At 44.2% G+C, this 12714-nt stretch overlaps 1 protein-coding gene across 2 annotated transcripts in view; it reads left to right on the top strand.

Moving 5' to 3' along the window:
- Positions 1–6986, top strand: part of Tmod3 (tropomodulin 3) — a 61385-nt gene extending 54399 nt beyond the window's left edge. For both annotated transcript variants that reach the window (XM_006973748.4, XM_006973749.4), the window contains exons 9-10: positions 544–688; positions 4602–6986. In XM_006973748.4, coding sequence (XP_006973810.1) covers positions 544–688; positions 4602–4636 — 180 coding nt within the window. In that variant the 3' untranslated portion in view covers positions 4637–6986. The remainder of the gene's footprint in view (positions 1–543; positions 689–4601) is intronic.
- The last annotated feature ends 5728 nt before the right edge of the window (positions 6987–12714 follow it).

Genomic DNA, 12714 nt, shown 5'->3' with positions numbered 1-12714 from the left:
TGTTGGGGCCAAGACTGAGACAGTCTCATGTAGGCCAGGCTATCTTCTCTGTGTGAGAAGATGACCTTAAACGTGTACTGTCAGCTCCCAGTACTGGGGTCACGAATGTGCACCTGGTGGAGTGTGCACCTCCGTACCCGGTGGAGTGTGCACCTCCGTACCCGGTGGAGTGTGCACCTCCATACCCAGTGGAGTGTACACCTCCGTACCCGGTGGAGTGTGCACCTCCGTACCTGGTGGAGTGTGCAGTGCTGGGAACTGAAGCCAGAGCTTCATGGATGCAAGACCAGCACCAGCTGAGCTAGTTCCTCAGCCTTTTGTCTCTTTCATCAGTATGAGGTGGCACTCAGGGTATCCACACTGCTTTTCATTTCTATATAAGCTTTTGGTGTCTGTTGAACTTTTAAAAATGTTTTTCTTACGTATGTTGTAGAAATTGGGAAAACGTAAGAGACCAACAAACTAAGCATGGGACTGAGTCTTAAATTTTTTTTACCTAAAAATGTTTTGATCAGGTTTATTCTTTGTTTCTGATCCTTCCAGAGACAGCAGTTGGGCACAGCTGTAGAATTAGAAATGGCCAAGATGCTTGAAGAAAATACGAATATCCTTAAATTTGGGTATCAGTTCACGCAGCAAGGACCCCGAACCAGGGCAGCCAATGCTATAACGAAAAACAACGACTTAGGTAAGATGTATGCAATGCTCAGTCAAGTCTCCAAATACAACACCAAGCTATTTTTAGAAATAAATTGTAACATGGAAAAATAGCCTGTCCTTGGTGTCCAGTGCTGCTTGGGCCTTTATACAGCGAGTCAGAGCTGTGCCAGGCTGTAGTGGTCTTCCTGTCGATGGCGAACTACATCTGTGACAAGCACATGCTAGCTTTATGTGATGCTTTCCAGGACAGATGCTTTGTTCTTGGTTACCACTTCCTCCTTGTGCTTTGAAACAGAGTCCAACACCACCAGAGAGCATTCTGCCTGTTTACCAAGCAGATCCAGACAGGAATTCAGTTTTATATTATGAAATATCGAGGAAGTATAGTTTAACTCCCTAGCCTCTCTGTGTGCAGTGCCCTCCTCCTGCACTCACCTGCCTCAGTGATCCCATTCTCTTGTGGTCCCTAATTGAAATGAACTCTCTAGTCCTGGATGAGTTAATAAATACTGTGCTTGTAATTTTGTTTCTCTGTGTTTCCAGAAAGTGACTCTCTTTTTAAGTTATGCAATTTACCACTGAAATGTTTGACAAGATTCATTGTAGGCAAGAAGTAAAAATAAGTCTTCTCAACAGGGGTGGCGTTTCTGAGCAGTGTAGTTCTTTTAAGTTTCAGCCAGATTTGCATTTATGTTGCTGTAGTTTCATTCCTTTAATCTAGTTATGTTGTAGAATATTATTTAAGGTGTGTTACTTTTGATTATGCTACATTTCTTTAACTCTGTGAAGCTGTGTTACCGTGCCTGTCTAAAACACCTGATGGTCTAATAAAGAGCTGAACGACCAATAGAGAGGCAGGAAAAAGGATAGGCGGCATTGGCAGGCAGAGAGAATTAATAGAAGAAGAAATCTGGGAGAAGGAATGAGAAAGGAAGGAGGATTTCAGGGGCCAGCCACCCAGCTACACAGCCAGACACGGAGTAAGAAGGAAAGAAAAGTTATACAGGAATTAAAGATAAAAGCCCAGAGGCAAAAGGTAGAAGGGATAATTTAAAGGTAAGTGAAGCTAACTAGAAACAAGCCAAGCTAAGGCCAAGCTTTTATAATTGAGAATAAGCCTCTGTGTGTGAGTTATTTGGGAGCTGGGTGGTGGGCCCCCCAAAAGAGCAAAAACAAACCACAACAAGTGGCAATAAGGAGATCCCTGGAGGGGGCACTGCATGTATAGAGGGTTGGATGTGAGAGCAAGCTCTACAATAAACTCTCCTTGCATACTTGTTTGAATAAATACAGATTTTTAAAGTGGTATCACTGGCAGGGAAGAGGGGATTGATAGGGATGGGAGAGAGACAAGGTGGGGTGAGAATAACCGGAATGCATCGTATTCGTGTATGAGCATGAAGTGAGGTCAACATTAGGAAGATGGGTGGGGAAAACGTAGCAGAGGTTAATAGAAGGAGCTAAAACTACACGACAAAGAACTTAGTTGTTTGCTTTTTATGTTTTATGTTGGAGACATTTGGGAGCTAGTATAGGCTATATGATGATCACAATACTTTAAAAGAAAAAAATAACATGATTATTTTGTAGACTGGAACTGAGGTTAGTTAAGACTTACCAACAATGGCTACCAGTGAAGGATCAAGAATTTTTACTCTCATGAAGTAGGTTTTGGGAACAAAGATTGGACACCAGATGACAAAGAATAATCAAGACTGGCCTCTGCCCTTTGCCCTCTGCCCTGCTGTCCACACAGCAGCTGCCTCAGATCTGCTCACAGCTTCATTCTCTTCCAGTGCACTGTGGTCTCTGCCCATAGACTTGGCAGAGAGCCTGGGAACCGCGCTTCCTAACCCAGCGGTCCCAGCGGCCTGACCTGACAGTCTCCTGAAATAACTCTCCTTCAGCTTGCCAGTGGGGCTCTATCAGACCTTGTCCTCATCTTTATAATATCTTCTCGTTATCTTCTTACTCTCAGCTGTCCATTGAAATACTTCTGCCTACTCGCCATCTCTCCAGCTAAGAAGTGTCCCAGCTCTAACAGAAAAGAGGTTGTATGGTACACATACAGTAGTCCCTTCTACACTGAGCTGCTCATCTGTACACTAGCTAACTGCATAATCGGCTTCTGTGGAGTTTTGTTTGCTGTGCTCTGTCCTGTAGATCCTGTCTGTAATGCCTTTAACATTGTTTTAGCATGCATTTTAACATCCGAAATGGTTTGCCAAAACCAGTCCAACCTGCCCTAAGACTTGCCTGGTGTTTTCCTTTTCAGTGTCTATTTGTATTTGTATTTCTTTCTGGTCGCCTTGACTTTTTTCTCCCTCAGTTTTTCAGTAGACACTTGAAACTTGTTCCTCATTACTATAGGCTAGACCAGAGTCAGGAAAAGGTGCGTAGGTAAGTATAGTTTGTGGAGACTGTAGCTTTTGCTTGTATTTTTTCAACTCCACTCAGCCAGTGACTGGACAGTCCACCTGTACACCAGCAGCCAGCAGTCAGAATAGCATGGGAGCGGCCATTACTGTGGCTGGGCAAGAGCCAGCACACTCTTGACTAGCTCCTCTGACAGCCAGCTCAGGCTAGAAAGAGGCAGTGCCGCGTGACCGGCTTCTAGAGGGAACGCGGGACTCAGCAGTCAGAGTCTGAGCGCAAAGCAGCAAACTGTAGTACAGGAGTGCAGCTCCTCCTGGTGGCCAGGTTGCCTTTTCCTCACTAGGAACATGGCTGACCTCAGGGCTGGCGTGTAGCCTCACAGCGGCGGATGGAGAGGAGTCCTCTCTACTAAACACTGTGTTCTCTGCACTGCTCTGTGCAGCACCTTGTCACTGAGAGCTGTGGGAATTAGATACCGTTCTAGTTCTCCTGCCAGCGAGGAAAGCTCCGAGAGGCTGACTGCCACAGCACACACCCAGAACAGTGACAGAGCTGTGGTTCTGTTCCCTTACTGACTCTTTGAAGAGTGGTCGGCCATAGTGTTGAATACTGACGTGGTGACTCTTGCTAAAAGCCCTTGGTGACTGATAGTCAAAAGAGCAAGATAGCCGAAGAGCTTACTTGCTACTGGCAAGCTCAGCAATGGCTTCATGTCACCAGTCCATGAAAAGGCCGAGCATCGTCAGGCATCTGCATCTTGTTTGTTCCATCATCGGGACTAGTTGGTCAGCCACTTTCTGGAGCCAACGTTTATAGGACCCAGATGGAAAATTTGTAAAGAGAAGGGAGATTTGAAAAACAGTTCGAAGTCAGTTATTAGAAATGATGAAAGTATTTTTATAGATTCCTTCGATGTAAGGAAATATGGTGTATCTAACCAGGGGAACATGCAAATACTTTTAATAAAACTTTTTAAATTTTATTTTGTGCATTGGTGTTTTGCCTGCATGTATGTCTTTGTACCATGTGTGTGCCTAGAGGCCAGAAGTAGATGTCAGATCCTCTGGAACTAGAGTTACAGACAGTTGTGAACTGCCATGTGGGTGCTGGGAATCGAACCTAGGTCCTCTGGGAGAGCGTTGAGCCATTTCTTCAGCCCCCTACTATAACTTCTTAGGCACAGCTTGCTGATGTCATTGTAAACGTTATTGTATTAACCAATCATTTCTCTAAACTTAGGCATACTTTTTGTCTGTAAGCAAATGACTTGAAAAGTGAGTGCTGAACATGCACTGAACACTGTGCTTTGGGTTTCTACCCGGCTATATGGAAGCACCTATATCATAAGGTACATAGCTCTTGTTTAGAAGTCTCATCAAGTTTAGAAGTTTCATCAAGTAATGACAGTGGCAGGTGACTGAGCCTTCTTTATTAGTGGTCATATGAATCAGAAGTACTCAGTTCACTTTTATGAGATGTTAACTGCATTATACAGAAACTTGTTACAAGCAAGTTAACAATTTATAAACCAATAGGGATTCATAACCGGCTTTTTTTCCCCACAGTGCGCAAGAGGCGAGTGGAAGGAGACCACCAGTAAGAGTGCCACGGTAACCTTTGGAAGCCTGCAGATCACCAGAGGCTCCTGTTGGTGACAGCAGATGTAAAAATGTCCTGGGTAGAAGGGAAAAGACTGGAAATCTTTTTTTAGCCATATGCATTATTTTCCTAGCTTAAAGTATTATGTTTGATTTGTAAAATCAGTAATTAGTATTTTATACTTGTAGCCTTTCTACTGAAATCATTTTAATTTAGCTTAATTGAATGGTTTATAATTTTTAGATAAAAGTGCAGTTATAGAAAGTTTCAGAAGTCATATATGTAAGGATAATTTGAACACCTTGAGGACCAATCTTTTTTAAATCAAAAAGGGACATTGCTGACCGACCCACTGCTAATGTTGCTTCTTGTACATAAAGGATAGGACATGGCGGTTTCCTTTTTTAAAAATCCATGAATTTGGGGCCAGGCGGTGGTGGTGCACACCTTTAATCCCAGCACTCAGGAGGCAGAGCTAGGCGGATCTCTGTGAGTTTGAGGCCAGCCTGGGCTACAGAGTGAGATCCAGGTCAGGCACCAAAACTACAGAGAAACCTTGTCTCGAAAAACAAAACAAAACAAAACAAAATCCATGAATTTGGCAAGAGTTTGCTTTTTCCTTATTAGGGAAATAAAATTTCAGAATTTTAAAAGATGACTCAGAATCTGATATATCTACATAATCCAAAGCAGGCCTCCAGGAGATGACCGGTCCTCTTCTGGGGGACAGAACAGCCCCCTGCGTTGCAGGTTTCTATACTTGTTCAAGGGACCTCAGCTACACTGGGGTTGGTTTTTTGTTTTTTTTGTGTGTTTGTTTGTTTGTTAATAGTCCTTAATTCTGCCCCACTGCCTACCTTGTTTGAAAGTATAGTTATAGCTAAGGTTACTACAGTATTTCATCTTGCTGTGGGCATTAAATTTTTGTAAAAGCTAGTGGTTAAAAAAGCATCCAAGTAGAGAGGTCATTTCCTTCTCCATAAAAGGCTCTTGGCCAATACTCAGTTAGAGTAAAAGAAAAAAAAGAAAGGTGCTTTAGATACAGGAGGGAATCCAAGCCCAAAAGCTCACAGGATGGCAATTAAGTTAATGAGCACTGTCAGTCAGAAACTAAAACGTGAGCTGGCTCTGATGGCTCGCTCCTAGAATCCTAGCCCCTGGGAAGCTGAGAAAGGAATGTTTCCAGATGTTCAAAGCCAGGCTGGACTACATAGGAAATTCCAGGTTAGCCTGTGAATGTGAGAACCTGTGTCAAGAAAAGAAAGATCTGTACCGTGTGGTAAGACACTAGACCCTTCCTGTGTGACTGCACAGGTGCAATGCAGCATTTCATGAACAGTTAACCCCCACTCCACAGTGGACCAGCCACACAAAAACTGCTACTTTCAGAAACCCAGCCTTAGTAGGTGCTGCCTTTCTTCTTGTACTTTTAAAAAGCCATATGGTAAAGAAAGAGAGAGAAAAAAGTTGTATAGCGTAGGTTATCTTTCTCACCCAGGCGTTAGAGTGAGGACTTGAGCAGCATACCTCAGAGTGGGGTTGGGCGAGGCTGCACACTGACGCCCTTCTGAGGATTTGGGTTTGTGTCTGTGCCCTGTCCCGGGGCAGCTCCTACAGGAGTAGCAGAGGCAATCACAGCCACAGACAACAGAGAGGAACAGGTCCAGGGAAGTATGAACAAGTTGACTTGTTTATACATTCCACTTCTGTTCCGTAATGCATTGTGTATCTGAAGAAAATACTTCTTTATAAGTAACTTAAGTGTGGACTCATCTGATGGAATAGGGAGGCAGAAGCAGGTGGATCTCTGAGTTTCAGGACTGCTATTACACAGAGGAATTCTGTCTTGAAAAATAAACAAAAAAAAGAATTATAATGGAGAACAGTGTTTACCTTCATCTTTAAAAGTGTGGCACCTCTTGACTTTTTAGTAACTCAGTATTTTCAAATTCCTCTGAGACTTTTATGACATAGTAATAAATTAGGACTTTGCAACAGTTTTCATTTTAAGCCAGAGATTTTCTAAACCCTCGGGTTTTATGTCAGGTTAAATGGTTTATTCTTAGATAAAAATAACATTCACATTTTTAAATTGCTCTTTTAAAAAGCTTTAAATTGCCCATTTTATAAAACTGTGTATTCATATTTGTCTTGTTATAATTTTCAGTATGTCCACATGAAATTGTATACGTTAAATTCAATGTTAGTGGCTAATATTAATACCTTGAAAGTAGATTTTGGTGCTATACATTTATAGCTAAAACCTACTGGAGTTTAAAGAATAAGTAAAATACATTTTCTAAAGGTGCCTGTCATTTCAAAGACCAAATAAACATTTTGTGTTAAAAGTATTAGCAGACTGTTGGTGATTTTGAGGAGAGTGTCCGTGACCATTAAGTTGTACATTATCCACTAATCAAATTAGCCACACACTTTATACAAGGGGGCACTCCTGAAAAGTTATGTAAAAGATATGTAAATAGAACTTTAAAATTTGTTTTCCAACCGATAATCCCTTCATGTGTTTTCCTTTAAAGGCGATATAATAAAATTATAACAGAAAAATGTCTCAATAAAGTATTAGTTGTATGCTACATCATGTTTAACCCTTATTGCCACTAAAATAAGTTATTAGGCTTCATAAAACCTCTGGTTCCCAGGGCTGTCCCACTTTTCCTGTCTAAAGTCAGGAACCACTGTTACCACTGTTAGCCAGCAGATGAAGCATAGCTCTGCTGGAGTCACAGCCACCGGCACCCTGGAGCCCCGCCGTGTCTGGCTGGACTCTGCCAGGGCTGCTTCGCTTTGAACAGCAGCGACTAAAGACATGGCAGCCAAGAGAAATGAGCCTGTGGGCATTTGAGAGACTACTCCTGCTGCTGTTGCCAGGCACAGGTGTGAGTTCTGGGATCTGAACATCTGTCTGCAGAACTGTCTCCTCCATCAGTTCTCACAGATGACCATGCTTTCTAGATAGTTCTCACCCTTAACACTTGCCGTTAAATTGAGAAAGTCCTTCCACAGGTAAGGATTTTATGTCATGTTGACTTTTCTGCACTATAATTTGGTTCCATGAGTCCTTCCTTATAAAAATTAAACAGGGGCTGGAGAGATGGCTCAGTCATTAAGAGCATTGGCTGCTCTTCCAGAGGTCCCAGGTTCAGTTCCATATCAGGCAGCTCACAATCTCCTGTAACTCCAGTTCAGATACGATGCCCTCTTTTGGCGTCTGTGGGCACCTGCACACATGTGGTACACATGTAGACAAGCAGGCACACACACATACACAGAAAATAACAAAAACAACATGCAGACTTTACAGTAAACATAACATTTTGCAGGGAGCCGGGACAGTTGCCATTACAAAATGGCGCCCACTTCCTTGCATCCTGGAGATAAACAACTTCTTATAAGACAATGCTTCGATGAAATACACGCCTTGGCTTTGCGCATGCGCAAGCTATATAATGGTCCCTAGCCAATCCTGTGGCGCCTGGTGGTGGCAAGCTAATGTCAGCCAGTCCAGAAGCGACCCATGCCCCTAATCCCTATATAAGCAGCTGCTTTTTAGTGCTTGGGGCCCCTTGCTTCCAGCTCTCCCTTAATCAAAAGGCTCTCCAATAAAGTGTAATTTGAGAAGAGTCCTTGAGTGGTGGTCGTTCTTCCTCGCTGGCCGAGGAGATCGCCGCAACATTTCATTTTAAATAAGTAAATTTAAAGATTTAGGGCTGGAGAGATGGCTCAGAGGTTAAGAGCACCGACTGCTCTTCCAGAGGTCCTGAGTTCAATTCCCAGTAACCACATGGTGGATCACAACCATCTGTAATGAGATCTGGCGCCCTCTTCTGTATACATAATAAATAAATAAATCAAAAAAAATTTAAAGATTTATTGATTATGTATACAGTGTTCTGCTTGCACATATCCCTGCAGGCCAGAAGAAGGCACCAGATCTCATTATAGATGGTTGTGAGCCACCATGTGGTTGCTGGGAATTGAACTCAGAACCTTTGGAAGAGCAGCCAGTGCTCTTAACCACAGAGCCACCTCTCCGGCCCCACATTTCATTAATTTTAAACTTCACTTTTCAGTCTTGTAATTTAGAAGGGCCAACCTTAGAGGTAAGGTAGGAAAAAGATACTTCTCAGTAAATTGTTTTAACCATTGCCACATATTTTTTTGTTTTTGCTTTGTCATGTATTTTAGAAAGCCTTAGTTAAAGAGCAAAGGATTGGACCTGAGGTATCTGTTTTAAAGGCCAGGTGAAAGTAGCCTATAACACTACAATACCACTTGCTCTGTTTTTTTTTTTTTTTTTTGTTTGGTTTTGGTTTTGGTTTCTTGAGACAGGGTTTCTCTGTGTAGCTTTTCACCTTTCCTGGATCTCACTCTGTAGCCCAGGCTGGCCTTGAACTCAAAGAGATCCGCCTTCCTCTGCCTCCCAAGTGCTGATTAAAGGCATGCACCACCACCGCCCAGCTGCTCTGTTTTGTTAACTGATGCAAGTTCACACCTTTAGGGTAACCCCTCACCCTTAAAGATTTCACTCCTTTTTCTACATTGTCAGTGTTTTGGTACAGAGCAAATCCCATAAAAATCTTTCAGATGCTGTAGTTTCTATATTCAGATAGGTTTGAGAAGGTGTGCGCATGCGCACGCTCATGTGGACACATGCCAGGCACACGTGGAGGTTAAGGGACAACTCTGACGTTGCTTCTCTCCTTCCACCTTTACATGGCTCCCGGAGATCAAAACAAGCGCCTTGACGTCCATATCAGCTCACTGGCCCCACTTTTTTTAAGCTGGATTTTTATATTACAACCCATAATCCAGAGGGCTCAATTACCATTTTCACAAGAGCACCAAGGACACGGTTTCTAAGAGTCTGCTTCCTTTCTCCTTGCTCTCGTTCAGTAGCTGACTATGTATACTCCCAACTGAATAAACAAAATGAAAAGAACTGCCAATGCAGAGTTCTTACACAATTCCTAATAATCAGATGTCTCTACTTCAGTTATTAATACAGAAGCCAGGTGGGTCTCTGTGAGATCAAGGCCAGCCTGGTCTACAAATAGAGTTCCAGGACAGGCTCCAAAAAAAGGTACACAGAGAAACCCTGTCTTGGGGGGGGCGGGGCACATAGTTGAGGCCATGTTGGGTCGAGGCCGCTAGTTGTGTGGGCTGAACCACTCTGTGCACTTACAGAATGACTGAGTTGTCCGAAGATCTCCAGCCCCCGACGCCAGTGCCGTAGTCAGAGCCAGCCTGGCTTCCTGCTGAAGGCCTCCAGCCTGCACTCTCTAGTGTGTGCTGCTAGCCTTTGCGTCTGCAGCACTGATGGCCCCTGCCCTCTGAATGAGGCAGAGGGTGGCATGCATTTTGTTCACCTTCTGGATCTGTTCAGCATACTCACTGTCTTTTTTGGTGTTCCACAAATAAGATCCATGCTTGAGTTTACTTCCTGTAGTAGACATCTATCTTAGGGTTTCTAGGTCATGATGAGACACCATGACCACAGCAACTCCTATAAAGGAAAACATTTAATTGGGGGCTGGCTTACAGTTCAGAGGTTTAGTCCATTATCGTGGAGGGGAGCATGGTGGCATGCGGACAGATGTGATCTGGAGAAGAGGCTGAGAGTTCTATATTTGCATCTGCAGGCAGCAGGAAGAGAGAGACACTGGGCCTGGCTTGAGCTTCTGAAACCTCAGAGCCCACCCCCCAGTGACACACTTCCTTAACAAGGCCACACCTAATAGTGCCACTCCCTGGTGACCAAGCATTCAAATCTATGAGCTTATGGGGGCCATTGCTCTTCAAACCACCACATCATCCAACAGCTGTATCCACCTCAGAGAACACAGCTCCCCTGCCACCAAAGTCAAGTTGAGCCCGTTACAGCCCAGAGACCTGTCTTCTGTCCTCAGCACACGTTCAGCTCCTGACTCCTCTTGGCATTGGTCAACAGAATTGTTCTGGTATGAGGCAGAGCATCTCCACCTGCCAAGATCCTGGTTTCTCCAGATTGGATTCGTTTGGGGGAAAACTGTAGCCCTCAGATCCGCCTCCTCCAGTGATCAAAGGTGGCATAGCAAACCGAGGTCGCTGAGAACAGAACCGTGTGTTATTGTGGATCTTTATGTCTGTGCCTGGCTTCGCACCATGGGACCCTTTTGTGTATTGCTTTGACACCCCCACTTCCCCAGTTATCCAGCAGTGTGCCTTTTTAAAGGGCCCAGTAGTGAGGTTCACATGTAGCCTTTCACTTGTCACATGGGGACACTGCAGCCTTGTGCTCTTGAGGGTGCACCATTCCAGGCACCACGGCCTTGTAGGCAGAGACTGAAACATCGGTAGTTTCTCTTTCCCCTCAGCAGGAGTCATTGGTTTCCTTCTCTTGTGGCTAGTAAATACTCTTCCTAATGCAGTGTGAAATTTCAAGTTCTGAAGGCTGGAAAGCCAAGGCCTGGATGCCGGCAGATTGAGATCTGGTTTGCAAATGGCCTCCTCACTGAATGTCATGCAGCCGAACAAGCAGCAGCAAGTTCCCTCTAGGTGTTTCTCCGTTGGTATCTGTTCTGGTGGAAGCTCCACCTCAGCCCCTGGCACCCACATACCCAAAGAGTCTGGAATGTTCTGGTGGAAGCTCCACCTCAACTCCCCTCCCTCATCTCTCTCTCCCCAAACCTGTCCCCTCAAAGCCCACCAAAAGTCAGCCCCTTTCTGGGGCTGCTCAAGACCGTGCCCACAGGTTACTTACGGCCTGGTAGCCATATTTGCCATGTGACTCTTCCCCTGCCTTTCCAAGGGTCACCCAGGATTGCTTTGCTCTGTTCATTAAACCTGGGTTTATTAATTCAGCTTGATTGGCTTATTACATTGATACAACTGGAGATTCAAAACCTATTAGTATATGTAGCAATTTTTAACTGTTTATTTCATCTCTGCTTTAAAAAAAAAAAAAAAGATGATGGTTTGTTTTCGGTTTTGTTTAGTTTTTGGTTAAGGTTCTCACTATGTTACCTAGGCTGGCCTCCAACTCAGTGAGCTTGAAGAGGTCTAACCTAACAATACTGGGACTAGGCCTCACCATTACAATAACCAGGAAAAGCCACAAACTGTACCCTGCGGGGGACCAACCAGAATGGAGACAGACAAGTACTAGATGCTCTAGAACTTGAAAGATAGCTTACATCACTTGTATATAGGTTGCCAGTTTCCTTGCAGCAACAGCAGTACCGGTCCCTGTTTGACAAGACTTCTGTTACCTCACTCCTGCCCAATCAGGAGTTCAGGCCCCATCCGAATCCGGAATTCTCCTACCCCGGAATCCTTTACTCCTTAAAAACCCTGCCATAACTGAGCTCAATGCTCTCCCTGATCCAACCGCTGTGTCTGAACAGACAGGAAGCCCAGCTCAATCTTGCAATAAAGGCTCTTTGATTTTGCATACGAACTCGGACTCCTGGTGGTCTCTGGGCGCTCATGGTGCAGGGATAACAAGGCCTGCCTCAGCCTCCTGAGTAGCTGCAACCGCAGACCTGCATCACTTTGCCCAGCTGAGCAATACATTTATTCAGTAGTCTGGAGATTTTAGATTTGTATGCCTAGGAATTGCTGCTTACAACGTGTTTCCCTGGCTGGGGTGGAATGCCAACACAGCCTGAGGCAGGAGAGTCCCGGTCCAAGGTCACCCATTGCCTTGTGTGCTAACGAACCTAAAGCCATAAGCTCTTTAAAAAGAAAGCTTCCTGATTCCCCAGCTACTCTTTCCTGTCTGTTAGGAACTCCATCTTTGTATCCTCCCCAAATCCTTGTGCTGAAGATGGGCCTTTGGAAGGCAGAGGGAGAAAAAGTATGCACCAATGTAAAGCCCCTGTGAATTCACGTACCCGCTTTATTTCCGGTTCAGTCTTGTGGATGAATTACATTTGGTTTGGTTTTGCTTGAAGCCTGAATAGACCTTTATGGCAGCGCATGTTTTTCTGTCCTTTGAAGCTGGGTATTACATAAAGTTTTTCTAATACTAACAAAGCAAAACACTAAGTGCTTTGTAAGTAGAAAAGCAATGAATCTTCT

The sequence above is a fragment of the Peromyscus maniculatus genome, chromosome 7, assembly GCF_049852395.1.
Source record: "Peromyscus maniculatus bairdii isolate BWxNUB_F1_BW_parent chromosome 7, HU_Pman_BW_mat_3.1, whole genome shotgun sequence".
In the NCBI taxonomy this organism is placed as follows: domain Eukaryota; kingdom Metazoa; phylum Chordata; class Mammalia; order Rodentia; family Cricetidae; genus Peromyscus; species Peromyscus maniculatus.
This window is presented reverse-complemented; position numbering and strand designations above follow the sequence as displayed.